The 26,152-nt window shown below is 38.8% G+C and overlaps 1 protein-coding gene across 3 annotated transcripts in view; it reads right to left on the reverse strand.

Annotated features, from left to right (window-relative positions):
- Positions 1–26,152, reverse strand: part of LOC112455856 (protein-tyrosine sulfotransferase) — a 69,759-nt gene that overhangs the window by 6,147 nt on the left and 37,460 nt on the right. The window contains exons 3-4 of one of the 3 annotated variants that reach the window (XM_025018056.1): positions 14,855–14,961; positions 319–529 (exon numbers count right to left, since the gene is read on the reverse strand). In XM_025018056.1, the coding sequence (XP_024873824.1) occupies positions 319–459 (141 nt within the window). In that variant the 5' untranslated portion in view covers positions 460–529; positions 14,855–14,961. Of the gene's footprint in view, positions 1–318; positions 530–14,854; positions 14,965–26,152 lie in introns of all 3 variants that reach the window. The other 2 variants (XM_025018055.1, XM_025018057.1) reach the window with 2 other exon arrangements.

Genomic DNA, 26,152 nt, shown 5'->3' on the forward strand with positions numbered 1-26,152 from the left:
ATTAATTCCGATTAATTATTATTGTTATTATCGCGCCGGGACGGGGAGAAGAGGGCCAAGGGAGCGAAAATGAAGTGAGGTTGTTGCAAAGTGGATAATTAAAATTTCTCGCTTAAATAGAGAGGATAATTTCTGATGGAAGTATACGAAGGCGCATTTTCAATTATATATTTAATGTTCTCCCAAATTCTAATTTTAGATAATCGCGAAAGAATTTGCTCTCTTTATCTCGTCGAGTAATCGGAAAAAGGATGCGATTTCTATCGAAGGAACGGATGAGGATTACTGATTGATCGAAATCCCCGATAGCGTTCTTACCTCCTTGCTGACCATCACAGCCGCGGGCATGTACCTGGTGGAGCCGCAAATAATGCCCAGCTGGTAAAGAGCGAAGATGAGAAGGAGGCCTACCAGGCAGGCGATCGGCCCCTTTCGGCCGCCGCGGCTCGACAGCAACATTTCGCCCGTTGCGCTAAAAACCACCTCTCACCAGGTACTCCGTGAACAGTCTACTACTACCTCATTGTATCTGCAATGCAAATAAAATCTCTTTTAATTTCTCCTTTTAATTCTTTTTCTCACGGGACGGGCTTTTCTCAGACATTTAAAGCATCAGAAGTTACGATTTCTATTGAGAGCAAGATTGAAAATTTTATTCTCGCTAGTCCTCGATAATCTCGGGGAAAGTATGAATCTAGTTCCCGGACTGTACACGGTAGACCGTAATGAGCATTAATTTCTGATCGTCTATATGGACTTTTTATAGAGACTCTTTTATGTGATACTTTTCGAAGTGGCGATCTTTATTGAACGTAAAATCATGCATTTATTTTCTTGCGTCATTAATCTCGGCATATTTCTCATATTAAGACTTTAAAATAATTAATCAAAAAATGAACGGACTATCAAGCAATGATCTGGACGTGATCGCCAATATCTGGTTCACGAACGGACCGCGAAGAATTAATCGTCCAACCTCTCGGAATCGAAGATCGTCAGCTCTGGATTAAATCGAGACAAGTGAAATAGCGTGAAGAAATCTTGGGGGTGATTTTCGAAATTCACTGATCGCCTCGACATTTCACATGTCGGCGTGAAACATATACGCGCGCGGCTCGTTTTACCACGGCTTTTCTCCTCGCGTTTTCTTTCTCTCCGAGCCACTTTTCCAGCTCCCATGAATTTTGCCCGATTCTTCCGGACATGTGCCGTCGATATTGTTTTCGCGCTCGGTACCTTAAGCTCCGTATTTGTCTAGCATGTCGAATTGTCGTAAAATTGATATCCGTGCAGCACCGTGGAGCGAAAGAGAAAGAGAGATCAGCAGCAATGGGGTCGATGTTTACGACAACGTCTGGCTGCTGGCACTCACAAAATATTGTACGTTTTTTCGTTCGTTCGTAGTATCTGAATGATATATCCCTAAAATACGCACCCAGCCGTGCGATTATATGCTAATGGACGAATATAAAGAGCCCGGGCATCAGGTGATTGACGTGTATCGAACCTTAAGCTCGAAAAAGGACAACTTTAGGGAGTGTCGACAAACGAGATGGCGAAGATGGAATATCCTGGCAACTTCGTCAGGGATCATTGACGACTCGCAATAAGTCTATGATTTCTTGAGAAATTTATAAGAAGAGGATCACAAGCTTCGAAGCATGACTTTTACTAATACTCTTATTAAAAAAAATATATATAAATAAAAAATTAAAAAAATTGCGATTTTTTTAAAACGGTTTCACGGAAGAAATAGTCTCTGTTATTCTGTTACCAGACCATGCGATATAATTTGAACAACGATGTTTAAACGAAAGTTGAATTAAAGTACGCGCCGTATTGACTTACAGAGAGACCTGCTGCAATTTTACTGCCTCGTCAGGAAAGTGCCGAGAGTACCCGGTCAAATTTCCTTCTTTTTTTTTATCTTCTTTTACGTTTAAAATCACGATGGGCCTGTAATCGTATGCCGCTCGTCCTTGATGTGTAAGTTTAATGGAAGTTTAACGTGCCTTAGAGTAATCCGGCTATTTTAACCGATACCCCATTATAGCCGACGTCGTTGCTTGACTGGCGGGCTAACGAGAACGAATCGATCGCAGGACAAAGGGCGGGCCTCATTTGAGTTTCTAGGAAAGTTATTGATTCGACCTAAATCGTTCGATTCCAATCCATAGCAAATCCTTCGTTAATACTACGCAATGTGTGGCAGCAACAATTAGCAGCTCGAAATTAGAATTACTGTAACGGTATTAAATTACAGGATGCATATTTGCTATGAAAATTATCGATAATCAAAAAAGTTTGCGTTTCTGTTTGGAAAAATGTGTCTATAAGTATTTAATAATTTTTTCGCTAAAAAATCAAGAAAAAAGGTTCCATATCACATTATGATAGAAATAGATAAATAAATCCATATAATTAATTAAAAAATAAAAAACATGCCAAAAATAATCCAAAAATGTCAAATGATATAATTCCATAATATCAAATCTCGTTAAAAATCATGGTGACAAAATTGCTGCAAAATTTTATCTCAATTAAAAAAAAAGCGTCAGATAGAATTATTATTTCGCTGTACGTTTCGGAGTTTCGATTTCGCCAAACAGTAACTTTGCAATTTGACATGCAATAGCGGGGAAAAATGGTGATTTTTGTTTCAAAGGGCGGCTGCGAATTCAGCGGAAAGTTACGATGTCCATCAAATATTTGGCTTCCACCTTTCACGTATAATCGCGAACGGTCCGTTTTTCTATCAAGCTCATCCACCGCGCCGAACGCCGCGCCGGCTCGCTCACAATTTAAACTTTAATCGCGAAAGCTGTGGAACAATAGCGGCTACGATACAGGGATGCGGACAAAAGATATGCATTATAGACTGGTTCTGGAAAAAAAATAGAAAATCTCCATTCATTCGAAACTGCAGCGACTACAATATCAACTAAACGCTCGAAATGCAACATTTTAGACATCAGGAGGGAATGGGAGAAGAAATGAAAGGAAAGAAGAGCTCAATTGCATGGAAATTGGACAAGGATTCTCGTAGTATCCGGTTGCACGTAATAATTAATGTGATCTTTTAAAATTAGTTTCGTACTAGAGCATCCACAATTTATTACGGGATAACGCAATTGAAATTCATCGACGCGTGATGCACGTATAGTAATAATTGTAATTATAATGACAATAATAATAATAATAATAATAATAACAACAGTCACAACAATAATAAGGGATCCCGCAATTTCACCTCCCGTGCGTCATTTTAGCTACCGACTGTCGTTGTATATTCGCAACGTTTTCAAATTCAGTCGAGAGCTTTTACATCACGTCGTCAAATACCCATGGGCTATTTTGTGTTTTACTCGCGTCCTTTAAATATTTCATGTCAATTACTCGATTTCCCGACTATTCGTTGGAAAACGAAAAAGCAATTCACGTGACGGGATATGTGGCCGTTCGGTAAAACGGCCGGGTTTTTAACGCGATTTAATTCTCGAATTCAAGGAAGATTCGCTCCGTTTTATTCGTATCGTTCATTATCACATAGATGAGACTTCACTTAGGCGAGTCGTAGTTTATCGAGATTCCCCTTTGTTCCCCGCTATCGCTATCGAAAGTCGATGGTGGCACGAATTCTGGCGGAAACTTCGTAACTGCGCGTCGGGAACAGAAAGCAGCGGTCAAGCTTACTTAGCTCGACATTGGCCATTCTTTTTCACTTTTTATCCTCGCGACAAAAATTCCTTTATTACACTGGCTTCTGAAAAGCGTCAACCCGTTAAAACGGTATTACGTCTACGGCGCCGGCGAAAGAACGGAAACCGGCGGCTTTTTGCAGCGGACACCTCCAGCACGTTTCGCATACGGTAAAATATTAAAGATTCATACTGAGAATAGTGAGAATATTACGTAGGTGCAAGAATAAAAGTAATAAAAGTAATTCATCGAACTTTCAATAAGCAAAAATCGATCCTAAATTCGCCAAAAATACATCCGCAAAGTTTTATTTTACGGCATATTTTGTGACCTCACTTACTCTACTATATATAATTTTAGTTCGTATAACATTCTCTTTTCTTATTGTCCTTTAGATTTAGATTCTAGATCACTCTCTGAAGTATTAAAAAGTATTAAGTAAGTATTAACATATTAATAATCAGTTATAATAAAATCATAATCATAACGTACTTCACTGTAATTTTTATATTTATGTATAAATCGTAGTAGTTTAATATCCATTGTATAATAATCTTGAAAGGCTTAAATGATTAAAAATCAAACATATAAAGAACGAGCACAAAGCCATTGTACAATATTGTATAACATTAAAAATTGAAAATTCTTCTATTTATACACGCTTTAATTAAGAGCGAAAGCTGTTGCTTAGAAATTCACCGAACGACGATAAATTGCTCAGTTTACATATACTGAAACGTATTCTCTGATTCATCGATTTTTAACGGGGAAACTGCCGGGATCAGCGGTCGGAAACCGAGCACCGGAAACCGTGAATCCGGAAGCGCAAATGCAACATCGGTTCGCGCGTGAGCTTGCACGCTAATTGAAAGCCCGCGTTCGTACTCGCGCGCTCGCGTGCGATAAACCGCAACGAGTTAAAAGTTAAACAAATGTCAAATTTAATTTGACTATGCGCCAAAGCTGATGTACCCTAATATCGTAAAATTGACGGAAAGTTCGCGTGCTTCCTATACGAACCCCGGAATCGAATTTGGCCCGCGAAGATGATAATAATCGTCGAAAACATTTCGCTAAACAATTTAAATCTTCTTTTGTAAGATTTAACTGTAATTTTAAATACTTCTTATAGAGCGCTTTCGAAATCTGTAATATTGTCTGGAATAACAAAAGAAAGAAAGAAAAAGAAGAAAAAAATAAATTAAATAATTATTTCTTTGATTTTTATCGAACCTTTTCCGACAGTTCTCAATGTACGGCGTGAATTTCCGAACTCGTGGCAATTCCGATTGTCTCTTCGAAAATAAATTCCGCGCTTCGAAGTCCTTCCACTTTTGCAGAAGAGTACCGCCGCAAGTTTTCTTCTTCGGGGGATTCGGTTAAGGCGCTCTGGATGTTATCGATCGTCTCAAAATAATGTCCTTTCGGGTGATTCCTCAGTCCGCCGAGGAGGAAAGAAGTTGCCGTTTGGCGACGAAAGCGACGAAGGAGAGTACACTGGGAGCACCGAAGTGTTTTTGAGGTCAAAAACTCTCGCGCAGGATGCATTATCCCGATGCAAAAGCGTCAATGTGACACCGACGTGTTCTTTTCGATCCCATTCTCTCGCGAAGGATCAACAATTTTTGCGAACGCTTGAGAAAACGTCATTTTTGTCTGAGTCGACGACAAGGCACTGCAATCAGTGCAACCGACGCTCTGAAAAATATCGCGGAAAAAGATTCCAGGCATCGTAATAATATCACGTATAAAAATCTTCCATTCTCGGATTTTCGTACGAGCCGAAAAACAACTGTGCATGCCACATGATTTTTTATTATCTCCATGTTACCGATATTCCGCGATAACCCCCGCGAAAAGCATCGACGAACAAATTTTAATTATGGCATAGGTATTCGCGAAATTTCGGAATCCAACCTTCCCCCCCCTCTCCCAAAACTCTCGTTCGCGTAACGTGTTTTGTAACCCTTTTAATTTCGCTTCGGCGCGTTACATTTTGGTCAGGGTATAGACCAGCCCTCGAGCGAGATTTAATCGTTCGATTTATCGTTTCGCAGCGAGAAATAATTCGGATTTGTCAGGCTATCCAGGGAAGGGAGTACGGCATCGATCGGCATCAGCATCGACCGTGCGAATCTAACGCGAATGAATATCGCGAAAATGAAATTCCGGCTCGCTTTTATTGCCCCATGTCATTTGATTGCACCGATCTCATCGGCCGGTTTATTATTGATGGTACAAATTTTCGCGAAAGTTAACTGCTCGCCGCGAAACTCGCCCGCCGGCTCGTTTGGTGTTCCAACACCGTCATAGCTGGGATGAAACGGGATGCAGCCGGGTTAAGCGGGTCAAATGTGGCTCCGCTTTAACAATACCCACTTAATTGCGCGCAAAATGTTGCCATTAACCTTTATCCTTTTACCTACAAAAAATGCTTCCTTCAATTTCATCGATAAACAACATAGAAATGTATATTCCAGGTAATCGGATTAACAATTATTGATCGCGACAAAGCCCACTTTAGACGATCTATAATTCGCGACAGAATTCAGAACGGGATTCCATTTATGATTTTATGTGCCATGCATCGTGATTTGTGCATGTGCACACTCTGATATATACTTATGCGTTCTGCATTATACACTCGCGCATTTCAATTTTGCAAATGTTTTCTGCTTTATACGGCGCGCATTAAATTATAAATAAAATTCTGTCGAGAGTAACAGATGATTTTTAAAATCGGTGTACAAATTTTTAAAGCGAGAAAAATAAAAGAACGTGAAATTTTTTACTATTTTTGATAGCGATACTTTTCACGCGAGTTATCGGTGCCTCTGCAATTGAGTAGTATATCCCATTATACGTGCTCAGCAATGTAAATAATTCATTAAATTATAGTCATTAATAAATTATGCTAATTCGATTACTCGTGATTGATCATGATTTGATAATCGTTAATTTAATGTTAAATCAAATTACGTTTTGCTCATTCGCGTGTGTAACCCGCCAGCAATTTTTCTCGTCCGCAACGTATCATAATTCAAAATGACTACCTCACGTATCGGAGAATTATTATCCGCTGGGGTATATCCCGTATCCTGAGACGGCGCCCAAATGAAGTTAAGCCACGCGATCTCGCCGCAAACGTAACCGATCGATTTTCCTCACATCGAAACGGAAGATCGGGTCTTGTAGTTTCATCTAGCGTCTCGGAGAGTCCAGAGCAATTTTAGACGATCCATTATTCCCGACAGAATTCGCAATGGAACTCTACGTACAAGGTGTCCCAGAACTATTAAGAGCGTACAATTTGAATTTACGACGGATAATAATAATGAGTTTATGCATTATCACATTTGCGATGTAACGCGTAAAAGGAGTAGAGGATAGTAGATGGAATTTTCTGCGTAAAAAACTCTGCTTTTTTGATACTGTCTTTTACATGTATAAATATGATCTTCCAATAATAAAAATTTCAAGACCAATATGTATTATAGTCTTGAAACGTAATACTTAAAAAATAACGAAAAGTTTCAATAGAGATCTGGGACACTATTGTATATACAGTTAGAAAGCAGCTCCTATACATCCTTTTTAATTTCTACAACTTAGTAAACGCGCTGCAGAGACGGCCAAATCGTTTTATATAAAAGCTGTCCAATTTAGTTTGTCGGTCACGTGCTAAAAATAGATTTTTTTTATAACGAACCCGTCGTTTGCATGGCGATCGTTCTCAATTTATATCGAATGCCCGCGGGCAATGGTTCGTAACGAATTTTTAAACGGCTTTTTAAATAACCTACGTATATTGCATTTCACCTATGTCTCGTCCCATTACCTCGATTGAGAACATAATTTTTCAGCAGACGTCACGGTATAATTGTATTCTTGAGCATCGATAACTATATGAAGTTGCGATATTAATAACGATAGAAATAGATATATATCTGTTTCTGCCGTTTATTTAATTGCATTTGTAATTAATTTTGCTAATTCAATATAGTTCAATATGATATATATGTGTGTGTGCTAAATCATATTGTATATATCTATATAATTATGTAAAGATTAAATTAATTAGTATTTTGGATTAATATTTCGTTAAAGACCTGCAAATTGAAAAACAGATGATGTTCCACTAATTATTTGCGGCTTCAAAGTTTAATCCGCGGAAATTGCTTGCTTTCATATTCAATAGTTTACTAACTCGGAAGCTATCAATTTCTCGACGTTCTCACCGATAAACACTAACATTTTGCAAAAGATAACGATTACGTGATCCATTCTCCGATGATTCTAGGATACCTCATATTTGCATTTAAAAAGTTCTCATTGCAACGGATTAAGGCGAGCGTTAAATAACGGGAGGAAAAAAACAAAGATGCAAGAAAAGTCTTTTCAATTTCGAGCCGATTACGAAACTCCGTATCTCTACTTAAAGTTTAAGGGAAACAGGAAGCGCCTAATGCAATTTCCTGTTGAATGTAGCGTTTGCACGGTATTCTGAGAAAATCGATAACCCTCAGAAATACATATCTGTATAGAGAAATATCTCTCCTATCGCGCTTTTCGACGCTTCAGGATATTAGAAACGTGCGTGGATTGCGACGAGAGCCGGAAATGGCCAGCGGGCTCTCGATACTTGGATCGAGAATGCTCCGAAATCGAGAAGCAGCCCCGGGTAGGAGGGGAAATAGATTTAATCCCCTCTTGCATCTAGCTGCGGGCTCTCGCAGACTCCATCTGAAACTGCAACTTCCTGAGCTTGCGAGGCGGACAGTTGAACGAATAAACATTTGCAGAACATCAGGGTGTTATTATATCCCGTGACCATCGTGTTTATCCGATAATTTTCTTTACCCGATTACTTTTCTTAACGGCTCGCAAATAATAGAAATAATAAATGACGAAAGTAAGTTACGCAGTAAAATCTGCAGATAATATCTTAATATTGCTAGATAAACGCATTTCCTCGAACGATACCTTCTGCCTTTCGTCTACTGCCACTAATCTTCCTTTTACAAAAGTTCAATCTCTTCGGATTGTGGCAGTTACGATATATCACGGCAAAACTTTGCGAAAATATACTTGTTGTCGACAAGTTGATTTGTATTTCGTCCAAAGTGTCCGTGGGAAACGATGATTTCGTATTTCACGATCGTAAATTTCTTTTACCGACGCCTCGACCAGAGAGTGCACGCGCCATTCTTTCGAATACGCGCCGGCTTTTTACATCGTTTTGCTTTCGCTTTTGTCGCGCGCGAGATGTAACCTACATTCGGCGAGAACCGAGCGATAAAATACATATAGTGCGTATTACATCTCCATAACGTGGCGAGAGATGCGGAAAAGGAACGAGGATGGAGGCTGCATAGGGCGATACGCCTGATAAGTATATTGCATTTAATATATTTTTACTACATTTAATATATTCTGGTCCGACCCTTTAACCAGACGAATGCCTGTCGTTATAACAGTTTCCACTTTTACTAGTTTTTATGATTGAAACGAGGAAAATTGAATTCAATTTACATTGCGCCGTCGAGAAAAAAGGACGATGGACGTATAAATAGTGAGCAAATTATTAGATTTCCCATTTTGTGCGCGGCTCTAATTTTTTATTTATTTAAATACTTAACTCATCGACGTTCTAAAAATGTGCGACTACGTGGCTTTAAAAAAAAATGTTTTCCTATAAATGGATTAATTCTGTAATCAGAATGACGAATTTTATCGTATCTAGGATTTAAATGAAAAACGTCGAAGGACTTGCGCATCGGCTACTATATCGACGTACTGTCGTATATCCACGCGGGATCATATATCGGCACAAGGATAGGTCGATATTTTCCGCGCGACCTTTCGGCCCGGAAAACAGTCAAAAATATATAGAAACGACCTCAAATCCTCGCCGGAAAATAGAGAGTCAAAGAATGGGTACGAGTTGGGAAGCCGCGTTCCCGGAGCTTTGCCGGAGCACTCAATTTTTCAATACCGCGAGCGAGAAATATATGTTCTCTTCCTATATTCGCGTATTTGTATTTGCATCGCCCCCCCCTTTTTGTTATCGTTCATGGACGCTTTTATACGCGAGATAGAGTCCCTTCGCCGGGGAATAAACAGAGTATCATCAAAAAGAGGGCGAAGAAATTAGAGACCGTTCACGTCCGAAGCTAACTGCGCTCGAAGCGAGAGCGCTTTTGTAAAATCGGCTTTGAAAATAAGAAAAAGTGCGTAAGCTGACAGAAGTGAAAAATATGCGCGTAATATTCCTTATGCTGTTCTTTTCAAATGCGCGCTTTCCATATCCGCTCTTTCAGGATAAAATGACGAGACCGATGATAAATATCGCGATAATGAAACATTTCAAGTTTCACAATTGCTTCGGTTTAACATGAATTTTAATTCGAATATAAGAACCGCATATTATTAACTTAACTATGAATTCAGTTTAATAACATATTTGCACATTATTTTGGAGAAGGATCTAATTGATTTTTCCGCCGAAAGAGAGAACAGTTCGCTGCAGGCTTAAATAATCTGTTAACAAAAGTACGTGCAGGGGATCAGAAACCGCCGGCAAATGCATTGTAATAATACTGATCCCGGTTGTATTTAACGCAAACGACATTATAACGATTATATAATAAACGCTGCGATTCCTCTACCGAGTTCGTAGCGAAAGAAATGAAAAATCGATACTATCGCGAAACAGCCAGGAACCTCTCGCCGTTTGTGAACGAGAAAGCGAGGAAAGGAAAATCGGCTGCATACGGCTGATAATATTCAGATACTTTACGCCATTTCTTCTCGTCGACTTTATATAGTCGAAACGTATATCGTTCTACAAAAATGAAATAAATCCTCTCTCTTTTATTTTTAGCTTTGAAAATATTTTCTTGTGAAATATAATATCAATAAAAGAGGCATTAATTAGAGATAATTAAAATAAAATGTAATCTATTAGACTTTCAGCTGCGTTTCTATTATTCGTTGGCTTACGTTATAAAAGCGAGTCCATTAATTAACAATCTACGAACACAAAGATATATATTCGTATTGCGTAATCCACAGGCTTCTACGTATTTATAGTCTCTCTTGGAGACTAACGTTTCAGATCGGCACTCCGATGTTCGCGCGAGTTACAATACCCACATGTATAGCACACGATATCCGGTTGAATCTCCGTGATCCCAATTTATAGGACATCCGGGGATCTCATGCGGGGGATAGCATTATCTTTCACGACTTTTTCGCTAAGGAAAAGATTATGCCAAAGAATCCGTAGTTTGAAGGAACATTCAATGATTTGAGGACAACCTGCACGCTGTGGCTTTCTGCTCGAGATTAACTAAACTATTTTTAAAATCGCATGCGATCGTAGCGATTAGTTGAATTTTTGCTGAGAAAAAAATCGCTTTCAAATATGTATCAAAAAAGGGGAAAAAATCGGCGGCCATTAAAGTGTGCGGTAATATCGCAGAATTACCGATAATGTCGTTTCTCGTTTAACACCTGGAGAGGAAGACTCGGGGGTTGAAAAGATATGAAAATGCAGCGCGAAATCCCTTAATCGCTTTTTTCTTCTACGCGCATTGCGCGTAATCGAGCGTGAATTAAATGCAAAGAGTTCGGTACTCGCGTTACGTTCGCTCGCTTTTAACGAGGAGCATTTTCGGCACTGTGACTTAGTCAATCGCGTTTTCAATTGTAACAAGTGAGGGAAAGAGAGAGAGACAGATAGAGAAAGAGAGAGAGAGAGAGAGAGAGAACGAGAGGCGTTATTGATACTGCAAACGGGAATCGGCTTAAGTGTTTTAGCTGCATTTTAATTGTGTCGAGCTATCGAGCGCATCCTGTTTCGTTATTTTTACTTCGCGAAAGAACCCGAAAGGTTCAACAAATAAAGATATCTCTGAAAATACAGCAGATACAATTACCGATAATTTAATAAATAATTTATTAAATAATCTAAAATTGTTCCTGTGGCATCTTATACAGTTAGAACTGTTTTATATCTGGTACAAAATGCAAAAAGATGCACGAAGATATATTTATTATATCCTCTTGAACATAAAAAAACAATTATAAATAAATTAAATAGCATTTACATAGTATAATTTACATTTTATTCTTATAGTTAATATATATATTTTTATCCTTTTTAATTTTTTAATTTTTATTTTTCCCTTTGCTGTGCCTCACAGTACAATTACAATCCTTCCTCCCTACCTTTGTCAACGATCCGTCGGGAAGAGACGCCTATTCTTCTTGCTATGCGATGCAATGCGATAGACAGTCATCGATTTTGGATCTATCGAGAGATCTACAGCGTGCTTTATGGCATGTCGCAGGATTCTCGCGAGGGATATCCGGCGCACGTGTGTCAGGAATAGTCGCCATAAATAGGGATTTCCGTCGTTGGATCGATCTCTCGCCGGAAGGTAACGTTATCCTTTTGTTGCTTTTGTCGTGATTTCTCTCGTGAGCAATGTGTTGAATTGTTTATCGGACCTGTCTCACTAAATATAGATTGGTCATCTAATAATTTAGCAGCAGCACTCGACGCAGATATTGTCATTCGGATCCGGCCTGTTTCTGATGTATTTTCGATATAAGATCAAAATGTTGCTGGAAAGATCAAGTGAGATCTTTTGCATGCTTCATTGGATGAAATTAGCATAAAAATCTAGTGTATTAAAATTTCATAATATTTAATACCAATATAGTATATTTTATTGCTAAATAAATATAATAATTCTCGAAGAAATAAATGTACTGTGAGAGTTCAAAAATATAAATCTAAAAATAACAATGAACGATAAACGTATGTTTTTTCGTATAAAATAAAAATGTGATATTGTTAAACATTATTATATTATTATTGAAATAATATATATGATTTAATAAAATATTGTAAAAAGCTTTTAAAGAAATGGAGATATATGATGAAACACGATCACATTGCATCCAATCGTACGAAAATCAACATATTCACCGTCCTATGCGGTTCGGGAAATTTTCCTTTTGTGCACAATAAATATTAAGCGACACGGTAGTCAGAGTGGCGGAATATTCTACACGTTATATCTCTTTATTCTGATCAGTAGTCGCGCGTTTTATCGATCTATCGATCTGGATACGAAAGGCGAAACAAGGGCACGAATGACGTTTTAAGGAGGGCAACGGCACCGTTCATCGATGAATAATTCAGCCGTTGCACGTTGATTTGCACGACTCAGTGGAAACGTCGGATTCGATTTCGACATCGATTCTGTCGTTCCCCGATGGCGCGCTTAAAATGAGCTTCCACTCTGCTCATAATTCGACACGATGAATAAATGACACAGGGTGTGCCTGTCGCCTAAAGTTGCCGGCCGACGTGACACTTTAACTGCAGGCACCGGCGACAAATTGGAATCGATTTTTCCGCGGCAGTTTCTTCGTTGATATCATTGCCTCAACGGTTTTATTATAACGTTAAGAAATAACGAGAACTGTCACGTATAAAGGTCACGTAAAAATAAATTGGAAAAAAAGTTAAAGTTTAATAATATATCTAATAATCAATTTAATTTTCTTTCTCTCTTTTTCTCTTGGAGAAATAAGCAATTACAGAGAAGCACGCTATTAACCTGGGATACCAGGTATACGGCAGGCCTCAGCGACACGAACGTACCGGAAATTAGAATTCTAATTTCCGTTAAATCAAAACGCGAATCCCACAAGTGTACTCGTCTCGCGCGTCAATGCGCGCTGCATATTTCAATGCGAATATTCGCGCCGCGGTCGCGATATACTACCGCGATATTTCATGCGCGCTCTCATAGAGTTTTAACGCATCGCGAGATAATTAGGTCCTGAACAGCCGACACCGCAGGGCCGCGCCGTGCGCCGGGGCTGTGACGTGGGATTTTTGCGCTCTCGGAAGTATTCGCGCCTCCCTTACGCCGAATTATTTATTGCCGTCCATTTATCTCTGCCGACAAATATAAATTGAAAGATAAAGAAACTGCCTCGAGCTAACGCTGAAACTTAACTAGATTTTTTTTATCGTTATACTTTTCGTTCCGCGCATTATTCCGTGGTAATTTATCGGGTGGAAATTTATTGCGAAGAAACAGGGCTATCGAATAGATGTAAATTCGCTTCGTTAATGAGCTCAACAGGTGCGTGGAGAATGAACATCGACTGGAGATTGAAGCCTTTTAACTTCACGCTTGACAACAGCGCGCGCGCGCACACATGTTCGTTCTTGTCGGCGAAATTCACTTTTAATCGGATTATGTATGTGTCTTTCCATCCTTCGTGAGGTCAAATCGCTTTGTATTGCGAATGGAGGAAGCGAAAGAGAAACGAGAAAAATCGGAAAGTGGACTTGGTGAATTAAGCGCGAAACTAGCACGGGTGAGATGAAAACGGAAGAATCCTCCAATTCTTTCCAGAGGAAATCAGAACCGTATGGTAGTGAGAAGACAAGGGAAAAAGATGCGCTTTTATGCTCTTCGAGCGAAAGAGAATCTCGTTGGAAACGAACGCCTCGACGAAAATACGTTTGACATAAGAAGATGGGAAATGCTTCTTCTTCAAGTTATTGCATTGACGCGGGCTTCAAAATTCTAATTCGTTTCGCGATTAACGCAAGTAGAAAATTATAGCGATATTTAACAATAAGAAAATACCTATAGGTCGTAAACATTTAATTTCAAAAATATAGATGCTTTCGGAACAAAATAGAAACTTTATTCTATAGATCAAATATTTTATCATACGTTTTGTACTTTCTGAAAGAAAATATGAATGTTAAATTCTCTCAGGACGTAACATGATTTTTTTTCCGCATATAGTGATTAAACTGATTGACCGCGCCATGTTAATCTTTCCAATTACTGCTCGAGCTTAATCCTAAATTTTCCGAAAGAGTGTCATCAGAATAAAAATGTCAAAATTAAATTAAAATGCCAAAATGAAAATGGAAAATGAAGTTAAACAAAAGAGACACTATTTTTCCAACAAAAAAGATTATTGTTAAAGTAAAGAGCGAATGTATTAAAGCATGTGCTTTCGGATAGTGATTTCGCCAGATCGATGTTACGTCTTGAGAGTTAATCCAGAACTACTTCGCTTAACCGGGTAACTTTTTGGTCACACTCACCCCACTTCGCCCAATTTGACCGCTGATCTTGGATTGGTCCCGGAATAGTTGGTAATCGCGAGACAACGGCAAATAACGGCAATCCCTTCGTCGAGAAGCGGCGCAACCTGCTGAGAGATTTAATTGGCCGTTAAACGATCGTTCGCTCGAGCCCACGAGCCGAACCGGGCTCTCTCACTCTTCGTTCAATTAACACTAATTACCCGTAACCGTGGTTATAACCGATATACATATATATACCGAAAGACGAAAGGACGCGCACGGTAATAGTTCCCGATAAATCGATAAGCCGTAAGACGATACAGAATTGAACACGAATGCAAAAAGAACGTTAACGTTAATCTTGCAAATTTTCATCCTGGATGCTATAAATGTGATTTTGACTAACGTTAAATTTTTCCACTTTGAATTTTCAGCTTTGAAACGTCCTGCGCGATATCGAGAAATATTGTGCTATTTCGATATAAAATATAATTATCCCGCAACGATTGTAAACGGATTATATTACAGAGATCTTACAGATATATATATATATATATATATATATATATATATATATATTATATATATATAGTTTTGAAATACGAGCTTGTGGGTGCGTTATTGCGTTTCGGATACAAACAGACCGCTCTGTTTGGTCGAACCCGATCAAATGCTGCTGTGACCAATTAACAAACGTTCCGCGCACAACGTGGTATTCTCGGATCGCGAACAATGTCGAAATAATTAGCATAGCGAACAACGCGCCGTGTCGGAGAATAAATGCATTTGTTAGAAACAAGATAAATCAGAACTTTTTGTTATATATACATACATATACATATATATGTACATATAAACAAAAAGCCCTGATTTATCTTGTTATATATATATATATATAATCACTGACATATTATTTATATTACAGGAAGTAGAGCGGTGAAGTTTCTCTTCTTCGTAGTGCATGCGCCTCATATTTTTTCTGTAATTTGTTGCACCAGACTATTTTGCTTTATATTTATTTATTAACTTTGGTAGTGACATAGCCAGAGATACGTATTGAAAGAGCATTTCTCTTGCACAATAGCTTTTTAGCAGATAATTAATATACGAACAGCGCTGTGTCACAGGACAAACGCGTTCGTTAGAAAACGAGACCCTTCCAATCCTTTTAAACGAGACCATTATGGCTTAATGAATATACGCAAACATAAATTTTATAGAAACTGTGTGCGTAAGAGCGCGTAAAATAACTAGGATATATTAAGTTATACAGTTACATAGAATAACAAAGTATACGTGCGCTCTGTATGTGTGTTTGCTTAATAATGGTGACGTCAAAGGGTTGATCTTTTCATATTTATATACAAGTATTGTAATTTTCTAACAATTTTCCCAGTTTAAATACGTGACACACTTATGCAAAATCTTTTGATACCGCATGTGTGTGTGTGTGTGTGTGTGTGGGGTGTGTGTGTGTGTGTAATATAAAACAGAGATTTTATTAATATAGATAATAAATGTTTCGTATAATATAATTTATTATCTAGAATGTCATACTGTTTTTTGAATACAGTTTTTTAAAACCTGTTATACGCTCGCAAGATATCAGACGTCGCTTCATAATATCTCTTTTATAACAGTTCTCTTTTACGAGCGCAAGTAACATTGCAGCAGATCGTTTATGCGCCATGGATTATAAGTTAGCGAAAAGCGCTGTTTCGAGGATCGAATGCATTCCGCCGCGATGGATGCGAGGGATGAAGAAGAAGAAGCAGAAGAAGAAGAAAAGGAGAAGGAGGGGGAAGAGACGGGGGAGACAGGCAGCTTATTAAATTCTCTAGCGAAATACATACAGCAAAACGAATACGGCTACTCTCCCTGGGCTCGAGTTAATAACTCTCTCTTATATACGGTGTTCCAAGTCTTAGTGGAGCTACTTTTCATCTCCGAATTCTTTGACCAATTTGGACTTGATCTTTCCTCGAAGCGGAAATGTCGAGGAAGTTTCTTATTCATTCACAATTTTTTAATCTTATAATAACCTGAATTTTTTAATTAATTGCAACCCATTTCATATTAAAATGTCTTATCTTTCGCCCTAACAAGAGTGCTTTCTTAATATTAAATACGATCAAATGTTAATTATTTAAATGTTATTAATAATATAATACACATTATTTAGTATTAAATATTTAAATGTTTCACTGATTAATAATTTCTGCTTCTAACAGTTTATTATATTTGACTAAAAAAATATTCTAATCAATTTCCTAAAAGTAATTTTTTGACACTAAAATATTTATAAATGTTCTACCAATGATTAAAGTACTCGACAGATTTTTTCAGATATAGTCTATCGTAGTTCAGAGTCAATGTTTCTCGTTAGTAAATTTCTTAATGGAGTTTAACATGCTCGACAAAGAAACCTCCATCCCGGAGGCATTAAACGTAATTGAAAGAAAATGCGTTCCGTTCGTATGTTGTCATTTCATTTGTTTTTGCATGCTACGTGTGCTGTAAGAAGCCCAAGATTTACACTCCATTTAAAAAAAGCTTCGTCAGAGCATAGAATATCGCGCTACACCGATAAAAGCAGCAAGGGTGGTCTCCTAAAAGCTGTTTGCACGCCCTGGATATACGTGAAGTATCTATGTAAACCGGATGAAGCTGAAAAGTGCGCCGCCGCGCCGTAAAAGGCATGTATACAGGGTGTCCCAGAACCTACCGGATATTCCCTTAACCATACCATATTTGGACAATTTGATGGAGCAGATTTTCTTGAAAAATGAATGTTTCAACAGCTTCGGATAACCGCGCCGGAAAATCCTTTCCTCGGAAAATATCCTGTACCACCGCTATCATCGCGGTGATACAGAATTGAGAGAGATGTGCGATCTTAATAAACAAAGTTAAGTTACGTCAGCTTTTGACCTTTTTAATTTACCTTAATTTATTAATTAATCTTTATTTAGGCATGCGTTACATAACCATAATTTTACTACCCGAGCATATATATGTATACGTAATTCTTTCTCTTATTTCGCACTGTAGCATATCTCACGAACATAATGAAAGCTTTTGCAAAAACATGCGCTCGTCATAAAAGCACCCGGAAGATAAAAACAAAACATGACTGATAAACATTGAGTGTTTTCATAATTCGTCGGTCTCCGGCGGACTGTCAGTTCTTTCTCGGGAAAGCGGAAAAAGTCAGAGTATTTTTCTTTGGCTGGAAATATCAACAAAATTTGAGTAATTTTAACTAAAATTTTGTGATTTTTTATCTCTGATTAACCTATAAAATACAAAAATAAAAAAAAATTATTTTAAAAATATACATTAAAAACATTTAATAATACAATACGTATATTACTATATTTGATAATATAACGTAATACAATATTTAACATACATATTTACTCACGAAACATCGATCAAATGTTTTACACCCTAAAATCTTTTCAAAAGTTTTTTCATAATATACAAGAAGAGAAAGAAGAGAGAAGAATAAGTATTTCACAGTTTGCGTATTGCTAAAAGGGTAAATAAATAATATATTTTTAATAAATAAATCATTTGAAAAGTTTTTCGAAGCACTTTATCTCACGAAGCATTGTATTTAATATTAATGAAGTAGTCATTATTAGGTAATAGAGATAAAGATTATTCTTAGCATCCGCGAACATGAGAATTCGGGTTTCGGTTTCAGTTTGAAGATATTTCATGTGTTCAGGATATCCACGTGTATCCACAAATTTACAATGCGGCCGTTCCATTATCCTCGGGGGAAATTACACTCGCGGCGGTACGATAAACTTCGAGCCAGACGCTAATTATTACTCGGAAAGGCAATCTATCCGCCCGTGTAAAAGTCGTATCGATTACTGCGTTAGACAGTATATACTAAAGTTCTCGATATTCCGCCTGGTGGCGGGATATGAAACAGGAGCTTCTCTCTATCACATTAAGTAGAAAAAAAATAACTCGCGCGAGACACTCGATCGATCCGTCCGATTGTGGAAATACGGATAACGTTAATTGGTCGTAAATATTTAATTACGTGCTTAATTGAATATCGAATTGCTTGCGAACGCGCGGAAGGGAGTTCGAGAAGTATATAAATAAATTCTCTGTTAAATAGATTTTTTATTTATATACTCGATGAATGTCGCGCTTATGAGACGACGGGAGAAAATAACGGAAAATATAGCACGGTAAATCCAGCACGCGTGTCACGTTATATCTCCTCGCAGTCGAGTTTTCTACTTTGCCTTTAAGAAGCTTGGAACTTTCGTGCAACGTCTCGAAAATCGGAAACTTCCAATCGTTATCACAAAGCCTCTTGGCGTCTACGCGTGTAAGTGCATGTTAGGGATAGTTGCGAAGACATCTTGTCGCCTGAACGATAACAAAAATGATTTATCCGGCGCAGCTGGAGCCCGTAATAGTTGCTGCCGCACGGGACGGTTACTGTGGATGCAACGCTAGATTACACCAACGTATTTCCCAAAAGACACGCGGTATACACCAACGCGGACAGTCAGGCATTTCCCCCCTGGGGAAATACGGATTGAATTGTTGATGTTGAGTAATACCCAACGACGCGCTGTTATCGAAAAGCGATAGCAACGATGCGCAATATAACGGCTAATCTCATAGACTTCAGATGTAGATACGCGATGCACAGCAATGTATTTGGTCGGTTTTTTCCTCTCCTTTTTTTCGGTTCCGGCGATTAATTTGGTCTTTCTCTCTGCAAAGCTTTCCGCAAACCGCATCGATAGTCCGAGACTTTGTTCGTCTCTCTAAAATGTAATTCCCGCTTAGCTTCTGATGTAAAACAACAATGAAATAAAGTCAAAAAATAGATCCGGCGAATTAATTCAGATTCAATTTGATATTATGTGAATTTATTATTAATTGAAAATTGTCAATTAAAATTGATTTCTTCGCAGGCTGTATGGATTATACATAGGTATATACATATAAAAATAATGTATAATATATGAATGAAAGTGTAATTAAGACCAACCGAAATGTACACGTTGCGTACATACACGGATCGATGCCGCAACTTCATCTCCTTAGAATGTAACGTCGGATCGATCGTCGGAGGAGAGAAATGGAATCGCACGCCAATTATTTCCCCGACCACGTACCACCGAGATTGGATGCTAATGTATTTGGGCTTCTTATTAGGAGAAAAGCTTCACGATTCAATTAGCGTCGAGTTTGCCGTCGTGTCTATACGCGTGATGGATTCGCGAGAACGGAGCTGCGAGAGACGGTTTTGCACCGCTTTATAGGTTCTCGTTGAGTCTTTCGGCAACGGAACATTCGCCGTCGAACTACCCAGCGTTTTTTTAATCAATTTTTCTGTCGGACATCCAACTTTTCTATCGGGCTGCGACCAGCGAGATGCGTGGGACACACGCGCTGTTTTGTATTCGGCGACCCCCGAGGCCGTGTCGCATTGGAGAACACGATCATATGATATGATTCATATCGCGGCAGATGCAGTTTTTAACGCGCCTCTTATCGCGGCGCGCGGCGCCGTGCCATTTGTCGATTATTAATTCCGAACTCGATTCCGCCGGCGGCGACGACGGAGTCGTATATAGCTAAATTAATTACGCGACCGTTTGTTTCGTCGTGATTACAATGTCCCGCACGGACGTCGTTGAAATGAACCAAAATGAACCAAACGAGAAACGGGGACCGATCGCGATGTAACGCGGCCATGCCGGTAACACGGCGCGCAGAGTTATGCGGGACTTACTACTTTCCGGCCGCGCGTTTGCATTGTAATGAAAGTACCCGCGAGCTAAGGATTGAAACTGCTGTAATTTCTCCGACAACCAGGAGAGTGTCTTTCAAGCGAAAATTAAAACAACGGCGATGCAGCTGTAAGGTTTATTTCCCCGTAGATTTGCACTACGTCGATAATTAAACTCGTCGAAATCGTACACCAGTTCCGATATTCCCGTCGCTACGATATATCGGACTGTTGCACGTAAAATATCGCATTTCGAAAGTATCAGTTTCCTCGTTTGCTCTTATATAGGGAACATCCCTCTTGATAATCAGACTACAAATCACGTGAACGACGTAACGGGATTTGCAAATCATGCCGCAGTTTGTGCAAAAATAATTTTTCAAGTCGTAGCAAATTTTCAACTATGTAATATTCTGTTAGTATTTTTTAAATAAAAATCGGATACGATTGTAAAGGCAGTTTGTGGTATCCAATATTTTGGTGCAACTCCGATCATTAAGCCGCATTTTTTGGAAACAAATGAATCGATGAAGTAAAATACATAGCTAAGAAAATAACAAAAACGTAATGCGAAAATGCAATAATTAGCAAAACCATGGACATTTTAAAAATTCTTCTCGCGATACGTATTCCATTATATCCCATAAGTTCCGAAACTTGGCCTTTCAACTTCAATTTTGTACGACTCGTCACGTCGCGTCGCGACGCGAATTTTTCAACGAGTTCATCCAGCAATTTCGTTACAGCGCCAGTTCGTCTAACGAAAAAGTTACTTTCAAAGTTACAGCTTTACAGCGTGAAATTGCGGCGTCGCCGTTGTTTCCAGTTCCCACATGGCGGACGGAAAAGAAAGAAAAAAAAACAGGGAAAATAAAAACAAAAAAATTCGTAGCTGCCCTTTTCCTTCCCTTGCCGCGCGTGTCGTCGACCGACCAACTGTCGATAATCTTTCTCGGTCCTTCGGGACACGTTTCGGCCCGTTTTTATCAGGGGCGCGTCGCTCGAAAGTCCGATAATCCAATTTGCGGCCGCCGCGATTTCCGTCCCCGCGAACCTACGTCGTCGGTTATGTACGAGGACACGTTAATGCTTCCGCGTCGGGGTTTTACATCGTACATGTTAATGAACAATCTCGTTACGAATTCAGTTCCGCCGCGCCTTCCCCGCATGCAGAAACTGATAATAATGACCCAACGTAAAATTCTCGGGTCTGCGCGCACACAGACCCAGACATTTCAATGCAATTAATACGGTTAGAATTAAATACAGTTAAAATTCGTCCAGTCGCGAATCTACGTGATACTTCGATCACGGAGACAGACAAAACGCTCGGAAACGGTGAAATTTCCAGGAGATTCGAGCAAGGAAAGACGCGGTTGACAAAAGCTGGATTAAAGCGAGAAAGCTCGACGAATACTCGCGGCGCATTCGAAATAACGCTAAGACAATGCGAGGAACGTAAGACCGTGAAGGAAGAAGGAAGAAGTCAGGTGAGAGGGGGAAAATCTTCTCTCGACATCTCTAAATAGCTTCCTTCCGCGTTAGCCGCGCGCGCGTATATAACTTTCCGCTCTCGCGTTAGCAACGGGGAGGGAACGAATGTTCGCCGCTATGAGCGCGGCGATAAAGGCGGCACGAATATTCCCGGATCTCCCGCAATTTTCCAGAAGAATGCCGCCGGCCTCCCCTCCGCAACCGATGCGAATCGGATTTCGCACCGGGATTTCCTCATCCCTTCTACGGAAACTTATTCGGGCGCGTATATTACCTCCTTCGAACAGATTGATAGCGCGGTCTCCGCCGCCTTTTCTCGGACCCCACGACAATTTGCGCGGATAAATATACACATTTTCTTTTCTACTTTCTGTAGCTTTGCATTCTACACTTTTCTTTCACTTCCTACGCCTCTCTTTTCTTCCTTCGTTTATTTCTTTCGTTGTTCCTTCATGTCTTTTCTATTTCAAGATCCTACTTATTTCAAGATCCGTGATTCTATAGAAAAGACATGAGTCAGTTGAGTCAGTACATAATATGGATTACGTGAATTGATATTGCAGATGATATAGGTAGAACGCTATAAGAGCATTTCTACTTATTCTACACCAAGAAGCACCGTGCTAAGAAATTATTAGGCGGGTAGATAAAATCTTAATGTTACAGTGGGTTGACCAGACTATGTCTCACGGTAAGCACCCTATAAAATAGTCACTGCATGTGATAGAAGATACAAGAAAATGTAACAGAACTCTCTCTCTTTGCCCCGTTATTTTTTTATGAAGAATCCAATGATGAGGAAAATTTTTATTTAATTTTGCCAAGTCATTTGGATCACTACACATTTTGAAATAAAATATCATGTAATTTATTTTTAATATATGGACTTTTTAAAAATAATTTTTGTCATTCTGCTTTTTCTGTTATATTTTTTATTCTTTATAGCATTCATTTTACAGTGAGTTATCTTTTATTCCGTTCCACTGGAGCACATTAATAAAATAATTTAATTTCTGGATTTTATAACAGTTTGCAATATACATATTATAAAATTCAACCATTAATGATGTACTATTATATTCATTATTAATTTAATTCTCGAATGTATTTTCTTTTTGAGCGTAACACAAATTCATAGATAGCAATAGTAACAAAGTGATTTGGAGGTTTTCTGAGTTTTTTCAGATAGTAGATAACAGGTAAATATTGACGAAGATCGCTAATTCAGGCTAATATTATTATTTCAAGTATATGAGGTAAGCTACGATAAATTAGGGAACAAAGTTGGCGAAAATGTAATCGAGTTAATAAGTGCTGAGTGTGATTACCGGATAATGAAATTAGCGACTAATGGTGATTACATAATAAATAATCGAAAAAAGGGTCGGTAAAAAAAAGACATTTTTGAATAAAAAACGAAATAATGTCTCAAAGTCTGTGCTAATGAAACAAGTCCAAATAAAATCACGTATATTTGATATCTCGCAGAAAATGATTCCATCCACCATTATCTACCTTATAATTGTGCAAATCTAAACTGATGCAACCGTTGCAATATAAGAATGTAATATATGTAATAAACATATAAAAAAATAACAGCAGGTATTAAATATATAAAGTAATGTAAAATGTCAAAGTGTAAAGTGAAAAGTGTGTACATAGTGCAATCGTTACATCGACGATTTACAATAACGGTTATTTACGCGAAATGTTGCGCACACATTTTTCTCGGTTATCGCAAAAACGTTGGTCGACGGGATAAAATATCGAAGTACGCGCGTTATCTTCCACGCCACCATTAATGCACCGTGCGGTCTCGTAAATATTCCGACGAAACTTTGCGCTCCCATACGAAAATGGGGAATTATACGGGCACGTGGGACTCCCTCAGGCACGCCTGGATCGAAAGCTTTTTCTCCAAGAAGAGACAATATCAGTGTAGACGCTGCTTCGATCTTCGCATTACTAACTCATGAACTTATTCGAAAGCGTATCGCGTTTAATCTTTATAATATCAAGAAGTTTTAACGCAACTTGCATAAAATTTTATATTAAAGTTTGCGTTTTAAATTTTATTAACTTTTTCAACTAAAATATTCTGCGGATAAAAGAAAAACAATACAATTTTTCAATAGGTATTTTTTCAATATATATTTTTTTTATAGATTTTTAGAGAGAGCATTCTTAGGATCTGCAGCGAGAGAGTTTCTGTTCCCTTAGGAGGATTTACAAGCTGGATTATCCAACGCTTCGAGGGTTCGATATTTAAGGGCAAAAGTAGGTGAGAGCATGAGTTAAAATTTTGAAAGAATCTGTGAATGTTTAGAGGAAAGTTAACCCCTTGCAGCCCTGTATCGAGGGTGCACTCGACACTGTGATTTACGAGAAGCTTGTATTTTTCCCAACGCTCGAAACGGTGAATGATTACACCCGGCAAACTACATTGCTCGAATGTTTATAGAGTACTCCAAATGGCGGAGATCGATCATTGTGTCAGACTATTGTTGCGTAACATTGGTCAACTTAAAATAAAGACAAAATATTTAACATTCGTCCTCGATTACAATTATCGACTGCATACGAATGTCGATGCCGAAAATTTTACGAAACACATGTTTTATTTTTAAATCTCTCCTCTAATTTTCTTTTAGTTCTGGTCAAAGCGAAAGATTATAAAAACAGCTTCTTGTTTTAAAAAATGTGAAAAACATTATTAGTATTTTAATTACATATATATTCTGTTCCCTGGAACATTACCTGAGAGTCATTGAAGATATAACCGACGATGTTTTTTTCTATAACGACCGAATAATTCGAATCGATTTGGAACCGAAATGGCCCGGAATGCAGACCACCGAAAAGCGCGGGGTGCCGTTAACGCGACTATATTTCCGTTACAATGATCATAACGATAATGGGGAGGTCGAATTTGGCAATTACGAGGCGCGAAGTACGTCGATCATAGTTGCCGACGGCAAACTTCCTAATTGAACGCCGCTCGTTAAACTTACTCGCATCTGCCGCGCGGTGCATCCGCTAATTAACGGTGGCCTCGTATTTTTCGAACCCTGACTCTCCCGGCAAAGTTAGAGCTTCCTCCTCCGTGTTAAATACGAACGACGAGCTAAGATCGAATTTCATAATTGGCCGGAGGTTCCTAGTACCCCGTTTTTCATCTGTCCGAGATAATAATCGTTCCGTAAATTGGAAAGAGCTGAGATCTTGTCGCAATGCAAATCGTGACCGCAAGAGGAACGAGAGATCTCGAGGAGATTGTGAACCGAAGTAATAGCGATTCTATAACGATGTTGCAACATTCATTCTTGCAAACTCAAAATGCTAAAGTGCAGTATATATATATATATATATTTTTAATAACGGAAAGATGCTGAAACGAAGCTGTTATTTTATAATTGAATGGACAGAATGAATTAAACACAATTTCTGTTTGTAGAAAAAAAAACACATTATTTTCATTAGCACATATTGCAAGAAGGATATTTCAGCAATTTCCTAATTGTCATCCTGCACGTAACTGAAAATATCCAAACTCTTGGCTACCGGCGATGTCAGATACCAAATTCATTACAAGTAACTGTAGTGTGAACGTTGGTGGAAACTCGAATAACTACGGTAGTCGAAATGCAAACGGGACCAATCTGCGCGAGTCACGGAAAATGTGGTCGTGCATCCCGCTGTCCGCGTTTGCGCCAGCGATGTAATTAAAATGTCAACGTACCACAGCAGGACTAGGCGTGCCGTTTGCTCGGTTTCGTCGCTGTATATATCCGTGGCGTACGATGTTGTGTGCATGGGCTTTTACGGTTTGTTTCCTTAAATCGACGGAAATTTCGCGACGACGGGCGCCAACAAGCGTCGAGGCTCCGCGCCAGCGCGTCGAAAAGAAAACAGACTCCTACGTGGAGCTCTTTCGAGAGACTTACTTAGCCCGGTTTCAACGCGTCACGGGGCACGACTGATACGCGTGAATATCTCGACACAGGAAATTAGTTGCAAAATCACGCGATATTCCAGCTGCATTTGCG

The sequence above is a fragment of the Temnothorax curvispinosus genome, unplaced genomic scaffold, assembly GCF_003070985.1.
Source record: "Temnothorax curvispinosus isolate PA1 unplaced genomic scaffold, ASM307098v1 QBEX01006423.1, whole genome shotgun sequence".
NCBI classification, from domain to species: Eukaryota; Metazoa; Arthropoda; class Insecta; order Hymenoptera; family Formicidae; genus Temnothorax; species Temnothorax curvispinosus.